The 14,730-nt window shown below is 29.8% G+C and overlaps 2 protein-coding genes across 2 annotated transcripts; one reads left to right on the top strand and one right to left on the bottom strand.

Moving 5' to 3' along the window:
* The first annotated feature begins 1,992 nt into the window (after window positions 1–1,992).
* Window positions 1,993–5,124, top strand: LOC139771657 (trypsin-1). The gene is made up of 7 exons (XM_071704588.1): window positions 1,993–2,495; window positions 2,946–3,132; window positions 3,499–3,661; window positions 3,763–3,971; window positions 4,171–4,373; window positions 4,696–4,750; window positions 4,915–5,124. Exons 1-7 carry the CDS (start codon window positions 2,427–2,429, stop codon window positions 5,028–5,030), a joined length of 1,002 nt encoding a protein of 333 aa, XP_071560689.1. The 5' UTR covers window positions 1,993–2,426; the 3' UTR covers window positions 5,031–5,124.
* LOC139771646 (soluble guanylate cyclase 89Da) lies at window positions 5,058–14,382 on the bottom strand. Its single transcript, XM_071704577.1, has 13 exons — window positions 13,906–14,382; window positions 9,770–9,969; window positions 8,807–9,000; window positions 8,484–8,617; window positions 8,079–8,315; window positions 7,740–7,942; window positions 7,557–7,664; window positions 7,285–7,453; window positions 7,066–7,209; window positions 6,705–6,858; window positions 6,397–6,506; window positions 6,011–6,100; window positions 5,058–5,924 (listed from the first exon to the last, which is right to left on the bottom strand). Exons 1-13 carry the CDS (start codon window positions 13,945–13,947, stop codon window positions 5,805–5,807), a joined length of 1,905 nt encoding a protein of 634 aa, XP_071560678.1. The 5' UTR covers window positions 13,948–14,382; the 3' UTR covers window positions 5,058–5,804.
* Between the last annotated feature and the right edge of the window lie 348 nt (window positions 14,383–14,730).

The raw sequence follows: 14,730 nt of genomic DNA, 5'->3' as shown, positions 1-14,730 counted from the left end.
TCATTAGTCAATGTGAATCAATATTGCAGTGGAATCCGAGGCGAGGCCCAAATAATACGTTTGTAAGTTATTAAAGAATCGAACTGTTTAATTACGCTGAACTCGTTAAATTTTCGAGAATTATAATCATTTCTTTTCTTGTTAACTGACAGATATAACAGATATACATGATACGCGCGCGATAAGAGTATACCTCGAATTTAACTTTTTATCTTGCATTTTTTATTTATCTTGCTTGTCATATGTATACACAAAATATTTTAGGAAACTGGGCCGAACCCATATCTTTGAGATAATTAGAGATGAAAAAGAACGTTAAAGTAAAATGATTTTAAATATTTTCTAAGTTGTTAGCTATGTTTACGTGCATGAAAATTACGTTTATATTTAAAATCGCAATTTTAAAATATGTATGCGATTTTAAAATATGCTAAAATACGTATACGATTTTAAAATTGCAATTGAATATGTAGCGTGACATTATTAATATTCTTAACGGTATAAGAATTCTTTGACTATAACTGGCAAATTAATTAAAAAATGAACACGACGTTTCGACTCTAATTCGAGTCCTTTTCAACTCCTCTTCAACTCCTTTTCAACTCCTCGGCAACGGACAAAACGGACAACGGACAAAAGGGTCCCTTTCACACTCATTGTGTTGTCCGTTACCGAGGAGTGCAGACGTGTCTCCTGACACAATCGATTTTTACTTTTTTATTATTTGACCATGTTCTATCTCTTTACAACGCACAAGCATTCATTACATCTGACATGCAGGCACATTGTCGTGACGAATGAATTGCTCTGTAAGAATATTTATACACTTGAAAAGGACTCGAATTAGAGTCGAAACGTCGCGTTGACTTTTTAATTAAATTGCCAGTTATAGTCAAAGAATTCTTATACCGTTATTTATCCACTGGCGAAGAAAATTTTCCTCATTGATTAATATTCTTGTATAAATACTTTTTCTTCTCTGCTTTTCCCGTGTATGTATGTGTGCGCGCTTGTATATGTGTGTTATATAATTAACCAACTTAATATAATCATAAAGGATTTGTCTTTTTTATCACATTTTAATGGTTATTTTTGGCTTTTCTTTTATCTTTGCTACCTTAAACTCTGCTTAGAAATTACGTGTAATCGACCTTTAATATTATCTGTGACACTAAATTTGTGCCCGTGAAGAGATTACATCGCAGATTTAATCTAACCCTGAAGATAAATGAAAATAAAGCAAGGCTTCTGATAAAGTTAGACGTACATCGAGACAATAAGGTAATGCGTCTCGCCCGCATGAGGGTCTCGTTACCTATATACCTTGACCCACTGTCACGGGTTACAGGTGGTGTACAATCTGTTGCCCTGCCGCGCATCTTATCTTGTTTGTTCAGCAATAATCGAAGTTGTGATAAATCGGATCGGACGGAGCAGTGCCGATAAAGATAAAGACAGGAACCTGCCAAACGAACTGTCGTTTTCCATGTCACTTGGAATATTATGGATGTATCGCTTTATGCAACGTGACACACGCTTATATCATAATGCTCAAGATTTGTAAAAGCGTGTCTTTAAATCAGAATGCACAAATTGCAATGAGACTCATTAAACTTTCAAATATACGACTTCGAAAGTAAGATGTATAATGTATGACTCTCTCTATTCATATGGTAATATATATTTAATCGTGTACGTACAAAAAACACTAATTTGTATAATACTTTATTTAAAAACTGTTTTTTAACATATTTAATTTGTCCTATATAATTTACAATTACTACATTTTATTTTATCTATAAAAATGCATTGACAATTCTATAACAGAATTCTGAGAATTCTTTTCTAATGTACTTATGTCTTTTAAAACATTTATTAAATATTATGCTTATTTTATAATAAAATACAAGAAATCTTGATAAAAAATAAAAATTAATTTTTAAAAATATATGTATCTAGTAATTTTATTTTCCAAAGACAATTTACAAAAAATATTAAAAAAGAATTTAAAAAAAATTTTTCTTTGAAAAGCTTATATTTTGTGTTTTTTATTTCTTATAAATTACTTTTAATTGGGACATTTGCTTCTGCCCTTTTTTTATTCTGAGAAGAGAAATCACAGGAGAAAGAGGAAAAGGAATTATCTGAGCAAGAGATACACCGTCTTTAGCGAACTTTAGCAGATCTCTTACATGCTTACGACATTTATTTGCGGTGAATTTACCGCTAGCCTAAATTTTCACTTCTGCTACCGGCTTGTCCACTATTCCGTATAAATAAAGACGTGACACCGAATCGACGGCTTGTGTGAAAGTATATACTGCCTCAGCAGGAAGTGTGGTGGATCAGCTCGGTTTGATACTTACTTCTCAGTGCACAGTAGGAAACAACACACAGCAGTGCGAGATTTTGAAGTGCAAGAAATAATGCTGTTTCGGTTTATATTGTTATTAACACTTGTCGCAGTCGCAATAACAGTCGCCGTTGATAATGAGGTATCGTCGATGTGTAAATAGTGTAGTGTTTTTGCACATTTACTACCATTTATGAATAAAGCATCGAATAAAGCATTTCTTAAACTAATTTATTGAACAATAAAAAACAGATATATAAAAATGAACTATATAGAGAAATATGCATAGAAACTTTCCAATCTATAATATTTTCTTCGCAATTTATTTGCTAACTTAAAAAGTGAATTGTTCTTAAATGAATAATTTATTAAATACCGTCTTTTTTACATATTTTTCACATCTAGTATTAAATATTTTAATAATAAACTCTTATATATATATTGCATTAAAATATATTATACACTTTTATACAGATGCAATTAATAGGTGCAATAAATCTGAAAAGTTTTGTATCTTTTATTGGTGTGTGACACTCCTGTGTAATACAAATATTACAATCCATAATATAAAACAATATGTTTTAAATAACAGTTGCAGTCAAACTTAACTATACGTGTGGAGGAAGAAAACTCGAATAGCACAAGTGGAATTAACAATGATAAAGGATTCTGGGAATGGTTGTTCGGTTCGGTGGCACCATATCCACCATATCCACCATATCCACAATATCCACCAACAGTCACAGAACCACCACAACCAAAGAATTGTACAAAATGCTGTATGTTTGCATATATTTTTTAAATTTACTATCATATTAAATCCTAGATTAATTATATAATGTACAATGTATCTAAATTAATTAAATTAAATTTTATTTTTGAAATTTTATAATCTTTAAGTTAATATAATAATGTATTTCTCAATTTTATCTGTTATAAGTTATTGTAGTATGAATAAAAAAATACGAAATTTATTTTATTAATTGTGTTACTACTGTTATCAAGAATATTATTTACTTCAATTGTATATTATTAGTTGATTGATTGATATTTAACAAAAGGAAGTTTATATAGCGTATATATATAATATAGTATAATATAGTATAAATAAAATAGTAAAATATTGATCTATGTATTATTTATAGCTTGTGGTTTGACAAACAAACACAATCGTATTGTCGGAGGCGTTGAGACGATTGTCAATCAGTATCCTTGGATGGCCCTATTGATGTACAGAGGACAATTTTATTGTGGTGGTACAGTCATAAATTCACGATATGTGCTGACGGCCGCTCATTGCATTGACAGGTGATTCATCCGTTCATGCCGATTTTTGATCATCATTGAATATGTGTGTATATGCGTATGTGCAAAACGATCGATATAATTAATCAGATTCTTCTTGATAGATTCGATGCGAATAAATTGATTGTCCGAATATTGGAACATGACCGGAACTTGACCGGTGAAAGCAAAACGCAGGATTTTCAAGTGGAAAAAACAATCAAACACAGTGGTTACTCTACTACCAATTACGACAGCGATATTGCACTCCTTAAGCTAAGGAATCCTATCACGTTCGAAGGTTTGATGCGACCTGCTTGTCTCCCGGAACAAGGTATCTTTTAGTTTACGTATTCATATATATGTATATAAGTGTCGTTAATTTTATTGAAAAATAATTTTATTTGTTAAAAGTGAGATACCACGAATCTTAGATCTTTTAGATTTTTAGAAAGTAGACTTTTAAATAATTTATAAACAATTTAAATTTATTCGCATGCGTGATAGATTACGAATTTATTATCTGTTTTCAGCAAAAACCTTCGCCGGCGAAAAAGGTATAGTGACCGGATGGGGTGCCGTCAAGGAAGGTGGCTCGGTATCGCAATTTTTACAGGAAGTAGTTGTTCCTATTCTTACAAACAAAGAATGCCGCGCTACGAAGTACCCATCGCGCAGGATAACAGATAATATGCTATGTGCGGGTTTCAAGGAAGGCGGCAAGGATTCGTGCCAAGTAAGCAGAAAGTCGTATTCATTTTAAATTACCGAATTAAGGAAGTAATGTTAAGTAGATAAATATTTAAACTGTTTATTTTAAATAAATAGAACATAAATTTTATAGCATATGTTTTGAAATATAAAATTTTAATTAAATTATGAAAATAATGTGTGGAAACAATATGGAAATAATTATAATAAAAATACGATAAATAATAAATGAAACAGATAAAAATGTCAATAGAATATTTGTCCAGCATGTATTTTTAATTAAAGTAAATAATTGTAAATTTTAAAGAAAGAATGACAATGTAAATTCTTACATTATCACATTATAGGGGGACAGCGGTGGTCCGTTGCACATAGAAAAGAATAGTGTTCACCAGGTAGTTGGTAAGTTTAACTTTAAATTGTGTTAGTTATTTAATAATACAGGCGATACGTGTAAAACTTAAAGAAACTGTTAAAAAAATACTTTACAGAAAACCTGAAAAATTACTTTTAGAGAAACGAAAGAAAAAAGGTAAACAAATTTTAAAAACTCTCTAAATTTGCAGGGGTAGTATCCTGGGGCGAGGGATGCGCGCAACCCGGATATCCTGGGGTTTATACCAGAGTAAACCGATTCCTTTCATGGATTGCAAGCAACACGAAAGATGGTTGCTATTGCTGATATGCAATTTTAATATAGACTGACATATTTATTTTAGTTAATTTATTCATGACGGAAAATGTACAAGTTACAGAAACAATCAATGAAGCGCACAATGAAACATACATTAACAATTCGTATTGGCATTATACAATCAAGAATTCATTGCCTCGTGACACGATAATTATTTAACACATATTTATTTACTTCTATTACGTACGTAATAAGTACGTAATGTTTCACGATAGCATGCATATATGATATAATACGAGATCCTATGACATTTTACTATAACATCATGTATGATATGTAAATTGCGTACACAATGCTGTGTACACAATGATTAAAAATTAAGGCACGTCCGTAGTTCTTCACTTTGGTCAATATTCACAATATAGAATGTGTACATAGGAGAAAGAAGTGACAAGACTTTCTCTGTTTTTCATAATCGGACAACTTGGAATTTCGGTGAAAACTCATTATCTATTTGCAATATTGCTTACACCACGCAATGAATTAGTAATGTAAAATATATGCACGTCGTGTACATCTTGTTATCGATATATGTATATTAATAAGACATTTATAATTAATTTAAGTCCAATATATGTGTAATAATTTTTTAATGAGAATTATCTTTTATAAAACTTGAATAATTTTGTTTATTGTACACGATCAAGGCCTGTATATATTAAGGAATAGATAGTCAACAACTTGGTTCTTTTTTACCAAATAAAACATACATTTTTATAACAATTATACTATATGGGTTTTATTTATTTTAATATTAAGGCTTTATATACTAGTGGCTAAAAGACTTTCAATTACTGCGTTTTCATCGTCTGAATTAATTTCTTCTTTCATTTTGTTATTTGCCGCTGATTGCAACCAGTACGTCTCCATTTCTCCCTTTCCCTTTACATAATAAATAATATATAATTTTCTATATATATATGTGATATGTGACATTATTAATCAATGAAGATTTTCATAATACGAACCTTTACCCAGACAACTCCACGTGATTCGGTATGATAATGACCTTTTGGTAACAGAGCTTTGGTGCTAGAAGAAATGTGCACCTTTCCTGGCTACGTCATACAATGCAGTTAAATAATGAGAAAATATAAGAATACAGAAAAGGGAAGATAAAAACTGATTTTTATAAATATTTATAAATCTTTTTTCAAATACATATTGAACTGTCATAATAAACGCAATTTACGTCATGCATAATTGATATAACGATAACTTATTGAACTGTTTCTTAATAACGAAATTGAAGTTAAATCGTCAGTTTAGATATTTGATCCTAGATCGTATATTATATTTAGATTAGACATTATATTTAATGTTATTTATTTGAAAGATAAGATAGCTATATTACCAGACTAGTGGTTTGCATTCTGGAGGCCGTATTAACAGTATCTCCGAAGAAACAGTATCTCGGTACTTTGAGACCGACCACACCGGCAACCGCTGGCCCAGAATGAATCCCTGAGAAGTTTTAAGATAAATACTATTATCTCAGTTCGTTTCTTATGCATTCGTTGCGTTGCGTGTAATACGATCGTCAGTCTTCATGAAGATAAAATTATTCGACGCGTCGGGAAAAAAAAACGAAGCCATATCTCAAAAGACACAAGGGAATATATTATGTTCGAGCAATTGAACGACTGGGTATAGGATGGTTACCTATGCGGATTCGTATATCCAGTCCGGAGGGTAATTTGAGAGATCGGACATGCTCGATGAGTTGTAGAGAAACGTCGGCGACGTTCTGTGCATGGTTTTCATTTCTGTCCGGTGCTCCGCTAGCTGCCATGTACACGCGACCAACGGTCTCCACCTGTCACATTATTGTAAATAGCAAATGATACTTACAATTACACATGCAGTGCGATCGACGACGTCATATAATAGCTCAGATAAACATTATCTTCGTGACTCGTAATATTTTCCATAACAAATGTTTTTGTTTATGCAATCATATTAAATCTTACATTATCTGAAATGGAATGATATATGAAATTTCTAACAAAATGAATAATCTTACTTTATACACGTTAAACTGATCCATTAGCGTATCGAAACAAGAAAAAACGGCGTTCATTGATAAGACGATGTCCATCGCTCCCTCGATGGTCGAATAATCAAAGTCACATAATTCACAGAAAAGAACCGTTATTGATTCAAATGACTGTAAATGAAATATTTTCAAGTAGTTATTAGACAGGATGAAATAGATCGAAATTTGCGAAGTCTGTTTGCGCACCTCGCAAGTGCTCAACGGACTGGCCCCGGCTCGCAATCGATCTGCCACCGTTTGCGGAATCATAGAATATAAAAGTTCGTCGCTCTTGTTCTTCCAGCGATCCAGTAATGCATAGCTATTTTCCAGTTCAATCGATCTTTGCTCTGCCCTCTCGAACATCATTTCCAATCTGCAAATAAATAATACAGATAGCCGAAAAATCGTACAAAGTGTATTCAATTTTAGGTAACATAATTTTTTCCATCATTTGAGAACATGACTAGAAGTTGTACCTTCCGCAATGTTGCCATCCTGCCAACACCAGTTCTTTGCTCAAACCGTGAGGATTTAGATCATTCAGATACAGACCCATATTGAGAAGTTCGTCTAAACTGTTGATTCTATTGCAATAAGATAATCGATTACAAATGAGTTATCCTATGGGAAATGTAATTATGATGACATCGGGAACTTACAAAGGACTGCAGAGAAATATAATAGCTTTAATATCTTCAATATGCCTCATTTGACCTTTTAACAAGATACTTCGTGCACCTTGACTCCCACGCCTATCTAAACTGCTGCTTGTGCTTGGCATTTCATCTGAATTTATCGAAGAATTATGATCGCTTGCCCTGATGAGTTCCAATTCGAATATCACTGAATGCAAATATATTACCTGAAAATATAACGTTTATAAGTATATCTGCACGTTGTATTTATGTACATATGTACATCTATACGACAATTGAAAATGTTATCATAATTTATAAAACTAACGTTGCGACTTTCAAAATATAATTTTTATTACTTACGTTTCCCCATGTAAACGAAATTCCTTTCGGTCTTCTTAATTTGAATATTTCAATAACATGCTTGTTCAAAATGGACGTGGTGCCACCCCATGCTTGAAGTAATTTATCACCAACTCCTAGTATTCGCATGTCCTTGTTCATTATGACACCAAACGGAAAAAGACGTAAGAAAAATGTGCAAGATACAGGTGGCAATTCAAGATCTAGTGGTGCTTTCATTCTATTGGTCTTCGCAATCTAATTCCCAATGTAAATTGTAGCGTTAAAAATTGAATGTTAAGCAAAATTGTATATATACTTATATATGTATAGTATGTATATTATTAATTCTATCTAAATTTAAAAAAAATACAAAATATATATTTTTAATAAAAAGTTAAATCAATTGTTGAAATTTAAACTTACGTATTCACGGTTATCGAAATTAATACGAAATTTAACCATCACGCTTCGAGATCCTGGAATATTATTTGAAGTTTCCAATACTTTAATATCCAGTTCTGTATTATATAATTCTTTCGCTATTTGAAATAATTGTCCTAAAAAGCATAGAGTATCATGTATGTAATAGAAAATATATTAGATAAAATGTAGTTAAACACACTAAAGAATTACTGATCATATATATCTATGTCTTTCTTCTTTCATATGTATGAAAGTTTTGATAATAGCAATACATAATTTTTTTTCTCGTATTTATAATGTAAGAAGAAAGAATAAAATCTTACCCATAAAATAATGCGTGAAACCTTGTCGAGTACTTCTGTAAACTAAAACAACACCTTGTGGATCTACATGCGTTGTATACATGGAAGGACTCTTCATTTTTGGATACGTGAATCTCATTTGCATGTGAATGTTGTCTACGCTTTGTAAAAAATCACAAAAATAACGACCAGTTGCTTTCACAGTGCAGTCATACCTAACAAAATAAACTAAGCATTATATGCAAATTGCATTAATTTCCATGTAAATATAAGCATTTTCGAAATAGATGATACACAAGTAATTATAATTAAACTAATCGATTGTACTAACACGTATATTAAACCTCCATGCATATTTTCCTAAGTTCTAAATCTCGGTTTCTGTCGCATCAATTTTCCGCGATTGTAAAGTGTACGTGTAATTGAACATATGAAACTGAAGCGCTCAAATATCGAATGTCGGGATGAAAAGAATTTCGTAAAATAAATATTCAAGAATCGGTCATAAAGCCTTTTAAATTATGGATTATATTTTAATGGAAAAAGAAGCATGTGTAATAAAAAGAATTATTCTTTTTATTTATTAAATATTAACTTTTAAGTACACATTATTCTTAATATAGTTACAGGTGGGATCTGCAGGGATCCCCACAAGTTTTTTGTTTTCTCTAAAAGTAATGTAAGTTTTAGAGTATATAATAAATAAAACACATAACTGAGAAAATACGTAAAAATAGCTATCCAGTTAGACCCGCTCGTGTAGTTAAAGGTTAATAGATATATTCGGGTAATACATCGGCTAACTATTAAAAATGCATGAAGAAATTAATTACTCATTTACCATTAATATAAGGGATACTTATATTGCGATTAACTTCATGGCCGAAATTAACGATGTTTCCAGTGGCGATTAATTATATTTCAAAAATTATATAGAACTGTTGACACAATTTTTGTTTTACGTTTTTTAAAGGTAGAACTTACCCTAAATTACTGAAAAATCTAACGAAGCACTTTCCAAAAAATTGCATAACATTATCCATGGAATCATTAGTACATGCGGCAAGAGCCGTAGCTAAATTAGTCATTAGCTCATCTGGATATATTTGTCTTGTATTAAAAACCAGGTGTTTGCAATCAGCTTTCTCCAGAATGCGAAGCCATACTTCTTCGCCAAATTCTAACTGCAAAAAATATTTTTAGTTTTCTGTCTAATATCTTTATTCCTAATTTATTACTAGTAATATTATGAGTAACATTTAATGTATTATTAAAAATTATATATGAATGCTAGATAATTATAAATGGAAAATAAATATTTGTTATACATAGTGTCCTACTCTCTATTCACCTCATATCTTCGCTATTTCAAGTAATAGAAAAAACGGTTAGCTTATAGAAAACATTGAATTTCTCTAAGTTTCTCCATTTAAATAAGGAATATTTTAACTTAATTGTTCTTCGAATAGAAATTTCATATGGATAACTTTCTGATCAATGAAAGACTTACCGATACTGAAATGTGGAAAGTTCAACACTCTTATTTCATAGAATTATCTACCGGTTTCTTTACATCCGAGATAATAAGTATAGCTTTGATCATGTAAGTATAAGAATGGATAGATAAAGCCGCAAAAATGTTTTTTCGTATTATTTGAAATTTCAGAGATATATATATATATATATATATTATATATATATAACTTATTATTAATAAATATATATATATATATATATATATATAAGGTGGACAGAGTTGTGGAACATTCTGTAATAAAAGCTATAATATATTAAAATAATAAGTTATATTTATTTATATTTTTCTCAACTAAGCCTTTCAAAATAAAATTCAATGTAAATACAAAGTATAATATAATGCATATAAGTTGAACGTAAAGTATTATTTGTTAAAGAGAAATATCTGTGATAATATCCTCGTTACGTGCCAGACGATAGGTTCTACGGATCAGTTATAAATCGATTGGGATAATCAAACCAATTTCCTAGTTCCCTTACGTCAATTAATGTTTCTTTTATTATGAGTACGACAGGCGGTCACGAAAATGAATATGTGATCTTTAATGAGAAAGGCTCTCAGGAACCATATCGCAAATGAACACGCAAATTATAGATTGAAACGACTCAATGAACAATTAGCTATGTACATTTCAATATTTTTAAAGTATTTCTATTTTAATATAAACGTGTATGTTTAAAATTTTAAGCAAAATTTAAAGAATTATTATAAATAATTTGATTTTTATAAAAAATGCATACTAAAAAATACATCAAAATAAAGAAAATTAGTATCTATAATAATTAACGTTATAATACATAATCCATTTTAATTAATAATCATTAGAGAGTTTTGTATTATTAACTGATAAAACTGATAATACTGTCATTATGTATTGTATATCTAACAATAAAGTACTATTAAAGAAATATTTCTATGTAACCGAAGTTATACTTTATGTAAAAAAATTATGTAGAGGAGTATCAAAGCAAAGTTTATAATTACAAGTGATTAAAAGCGGCATATAAGAGGAAGCAAGATATTATCAAAACAAATCAATAAAGTCGACCTTATATGATGTTAGAATGAGATGCTATTTTTAAAACTTTGTACAATTAAGGCGTACGAGACTAAAAGGAAGTCTTTTAAATGCATTCATATTCAAGTACCTACCTACGAAACGTTTCCTTCGTAAGTACGTGACACACATTACAAGTACATAGATCACTTCGTGACGATTCTCAAGAAATAAAACATATGGAATTAATTAATGTGATGATATCAAAGTTGTAATATCGATACCGATATCGATAAACAAAACACTTATACTTATTTAAAACATTGACATGCATAAATAATTATAACTTGAAGCTTATATCAATACAACATTAATTATTATTAAATTTTGTAACTTAATCCTCTTCTTGATTAAAAAAAATAAAAAAGATTTGGAGAATAATGACAAATAGTTCTATTGCAAAGTGATAATTATATTATATAGAGTTTTTGATAATTAATATTTATTAGTATTGTGATATAAAATACACTTTGATTAAGAAATTTAATATTGAAGCTTGAATGTAAATTTTTGTTTTTGTGATGAAATCATGAAGGAATAGTTGATGAATATGTAATGTTTATCACACATGTTTATCATATCCGTGAAATTTATTTCCGTAATAGGTAAAATGGAATATGTGTGTATGTACATATATGTATACATTATCTTCTCAAATATAGGATATGTATACATAACAAGATTAATATCAAATCAATACTATATAGATTTCAGTAAAATTATGCTGCAAGATAAAGTGACTCTTTTTACGAGAGTGAGAGAAACAGAAAGAATAAGAGATAGAGTTAGTTTATTTGTATTCTTTTCTGAATAACACGTGTATGACTAAACAAAAGAGACTCTACTTTAACAGTAATTGGGTAATGTTTGTATTAAAAACGCCAAGTAACGATCTTATATTATGTTAAGATAAATGTAGATCATGATAATATCAGTACATTTTTAAATAATTTGCATAAGCTGTAATAAAGGTGCATAAGGTGTAATATTTTAAATAAATAAATTTGACATTTTTATTAAATTAAAAATGTCAATTAAGGGTCAGTTGGTTGTAACTAGGGAAAAATGCTTCTACGATCGTGCTTAAAACATCGTAAAGAATTAGACAGATTGATGAATGAGATGTTTAATTTTGATTCTATTATTCCTCTACAAAAAGACAAATTACAATTAGTGTAAATTGCAGAACTTAAAGATATATGCATTTGACCTTAACTCAGCAATTCAATATCCGGTGACTACAGTTCATTAAAATGGATGCTGACGAACGTGCAATTAATACACATTTGTCAAACTTATTAGCATATCGCGTAAGAATGTTTAGTTACAATACTTACCACATATGCTTTACATTAAACATTTTTTTTAGATAAAAGTTTATAAAAATTTAAATAAAGTTTGAATAAACTTTCATAAAAGAATATATGTTATATAAAATCCATTTTCACATGTATTAGACAAATAAAAGCATTTAACTCTCTATTAAAAAATAATAATCTTATAATAATCTTATTTTATTATGTAACAGAAAGTAACTTAAATTATTTGTTTTTAATTTATGAAATTTATAAACAATTATATAAATTTATTATAATAAAGGTTATGTTTTTTAATGTATAAGTATAATAACTATTTTTTCTGAAAATAAATTACTATCGAGGAAAGAGAGTATTTGTAAAGGAAACCGGATAGGATTCATTAAAATCTGCGCAACGGAAAGATAAATATACTTTGACGCAAAAAAAAAGATCGATCGTATTTCTTTAATATGATACGCGTGAAGAAGAAAGTTCCAGTACACGTAACATTATTAATGAAAGAAGAAAAGTAATCAAACAATTGAGTAAAAAAAAACTAACTCACACAGATTTTTAATATTCGTAAATTGTAAAAATTGCAGAAAAGAATTGTCTTGTACTTCATGAGCACAACAGTCACAATCTCAAACTTCTTAAATTAAATATCCAGGAGCAGCTGTGTCACTACAATCTTATCAAACTTATTCTCCATGTTATTCGCAATAAATAAAGCTAGAAATATAAAAATTTGAAATATAAAAAAGCTAGTGTACAAAATAACTTTCAAACTTATTCCAAATTTAATAAATCATCTCGTTTTTAATTTTTAAATGCAATCTATAGTTAGTAAAACATGTATAATAAAAAAATGTTAAATAATTGTGTGACATGAAGGAAGATTGATCAGAAAACATTATTTTTTAATAGTTAAGTATCGAAAATGTATGCTAATTTGGGACACTTCTAAATTGTAAAATTCTATGTAAAATAAAGCATACATTTTTATTCATAATAATGTTTTTTACCTTTCGTAATTATATGATTATCAGAAAAAAAGTAGATCAAACCAAATTTTAAAACAATTACTTAGAAAAAGCTACTTACCATGAAGAGAAAAACGAAGAAGAAATAAAATTTTAATTCAAACTCAATCATTCTCCAAAAATATATATTCCAAGTTAGTCAAATACACAATGCCAGTTCTATGATGTGTTCGCACTTTACCGACCTGCACGAAATATTGCACACTTTCCAGCAGCATCCCGTACATCTTGACGAATGCGCTCACAAATTCGGCTTATTTACTTGATTAGACGTTCGTTAATTAAATAGTATTCCCTCAGTGAATTTATGAAAGCGTATTTTTTCGCAATCTTACAACACGAGTAGATCGAAATTCTTCGCATTATCTTGCTTTATTGTAATCGCGACGTTCGGAAGACAAGTATTTCGCGCCATCAGGATCCCAACCGTGATATCCACTGCCGTTTGAACAATAGACTCCCCTTGATGCAGTGGGAGAGAGGGAAGTCGAATGATGCGCGGCGGATCCAGTTTCGACTGTGGCCACTGTGGCTTGAGGGTTACTCAACCCAACAAGGATGAGTTGGAGAGATGTACGCGATGCGTGTGCGCAGACTTTATCGTTTGTTCAGGCCTGAATGTTTCGAAATAAATTTTAACTCGCAATTATTTGTTGCTGATATTATTTACGGTGCAGTTTTACGAGGGTGATTTATTAATTATATAGCTAAAAGATTCTTTTATTAATATTGACATCTCAATACATCACAATGAAACTTTCTAAAATAATAATACATTAAGATACATTGTTTAAGAATATTTATGCTCTTAAATATTATTTAAACATTTCAGAAAATCCTCAAATCTTTTCAATTATGTGTTTATAGACTAAATTATATAAAGTTTACGCATATAGATACATTTTATTAATATATTTCCTGTTAAGAAAAATCTGCGTGGTTTCGACGATACTCGCGCTCAAAATTAGATACGCGGAGTGTATGAGAGAGATCTTTTGTAACTGAAAGAC

The sequence above is a fragment of the Temnothorax nylanderi genome, unplaced genomic scaffold (genome assembly GCF_030848795.1).
Source record: "Temnothorax nylanderi isolate EJ_2023f unplaced genomic scaffold, tnyl_v1.0 TNYL_tig0042_pilon, whole genome shotgun sequence".
Lineage (NCBI taxonomy): Eukaryota > Metazoa > Arthropoda > Insecta > Hymenoptera > Formicidae > Temnothorax > Temnothorax nylanderi.
Note: the sequence above shows the minus strand (reverse complement) of the source record. Positions and strands in the feature narration are given on the sequence as shown.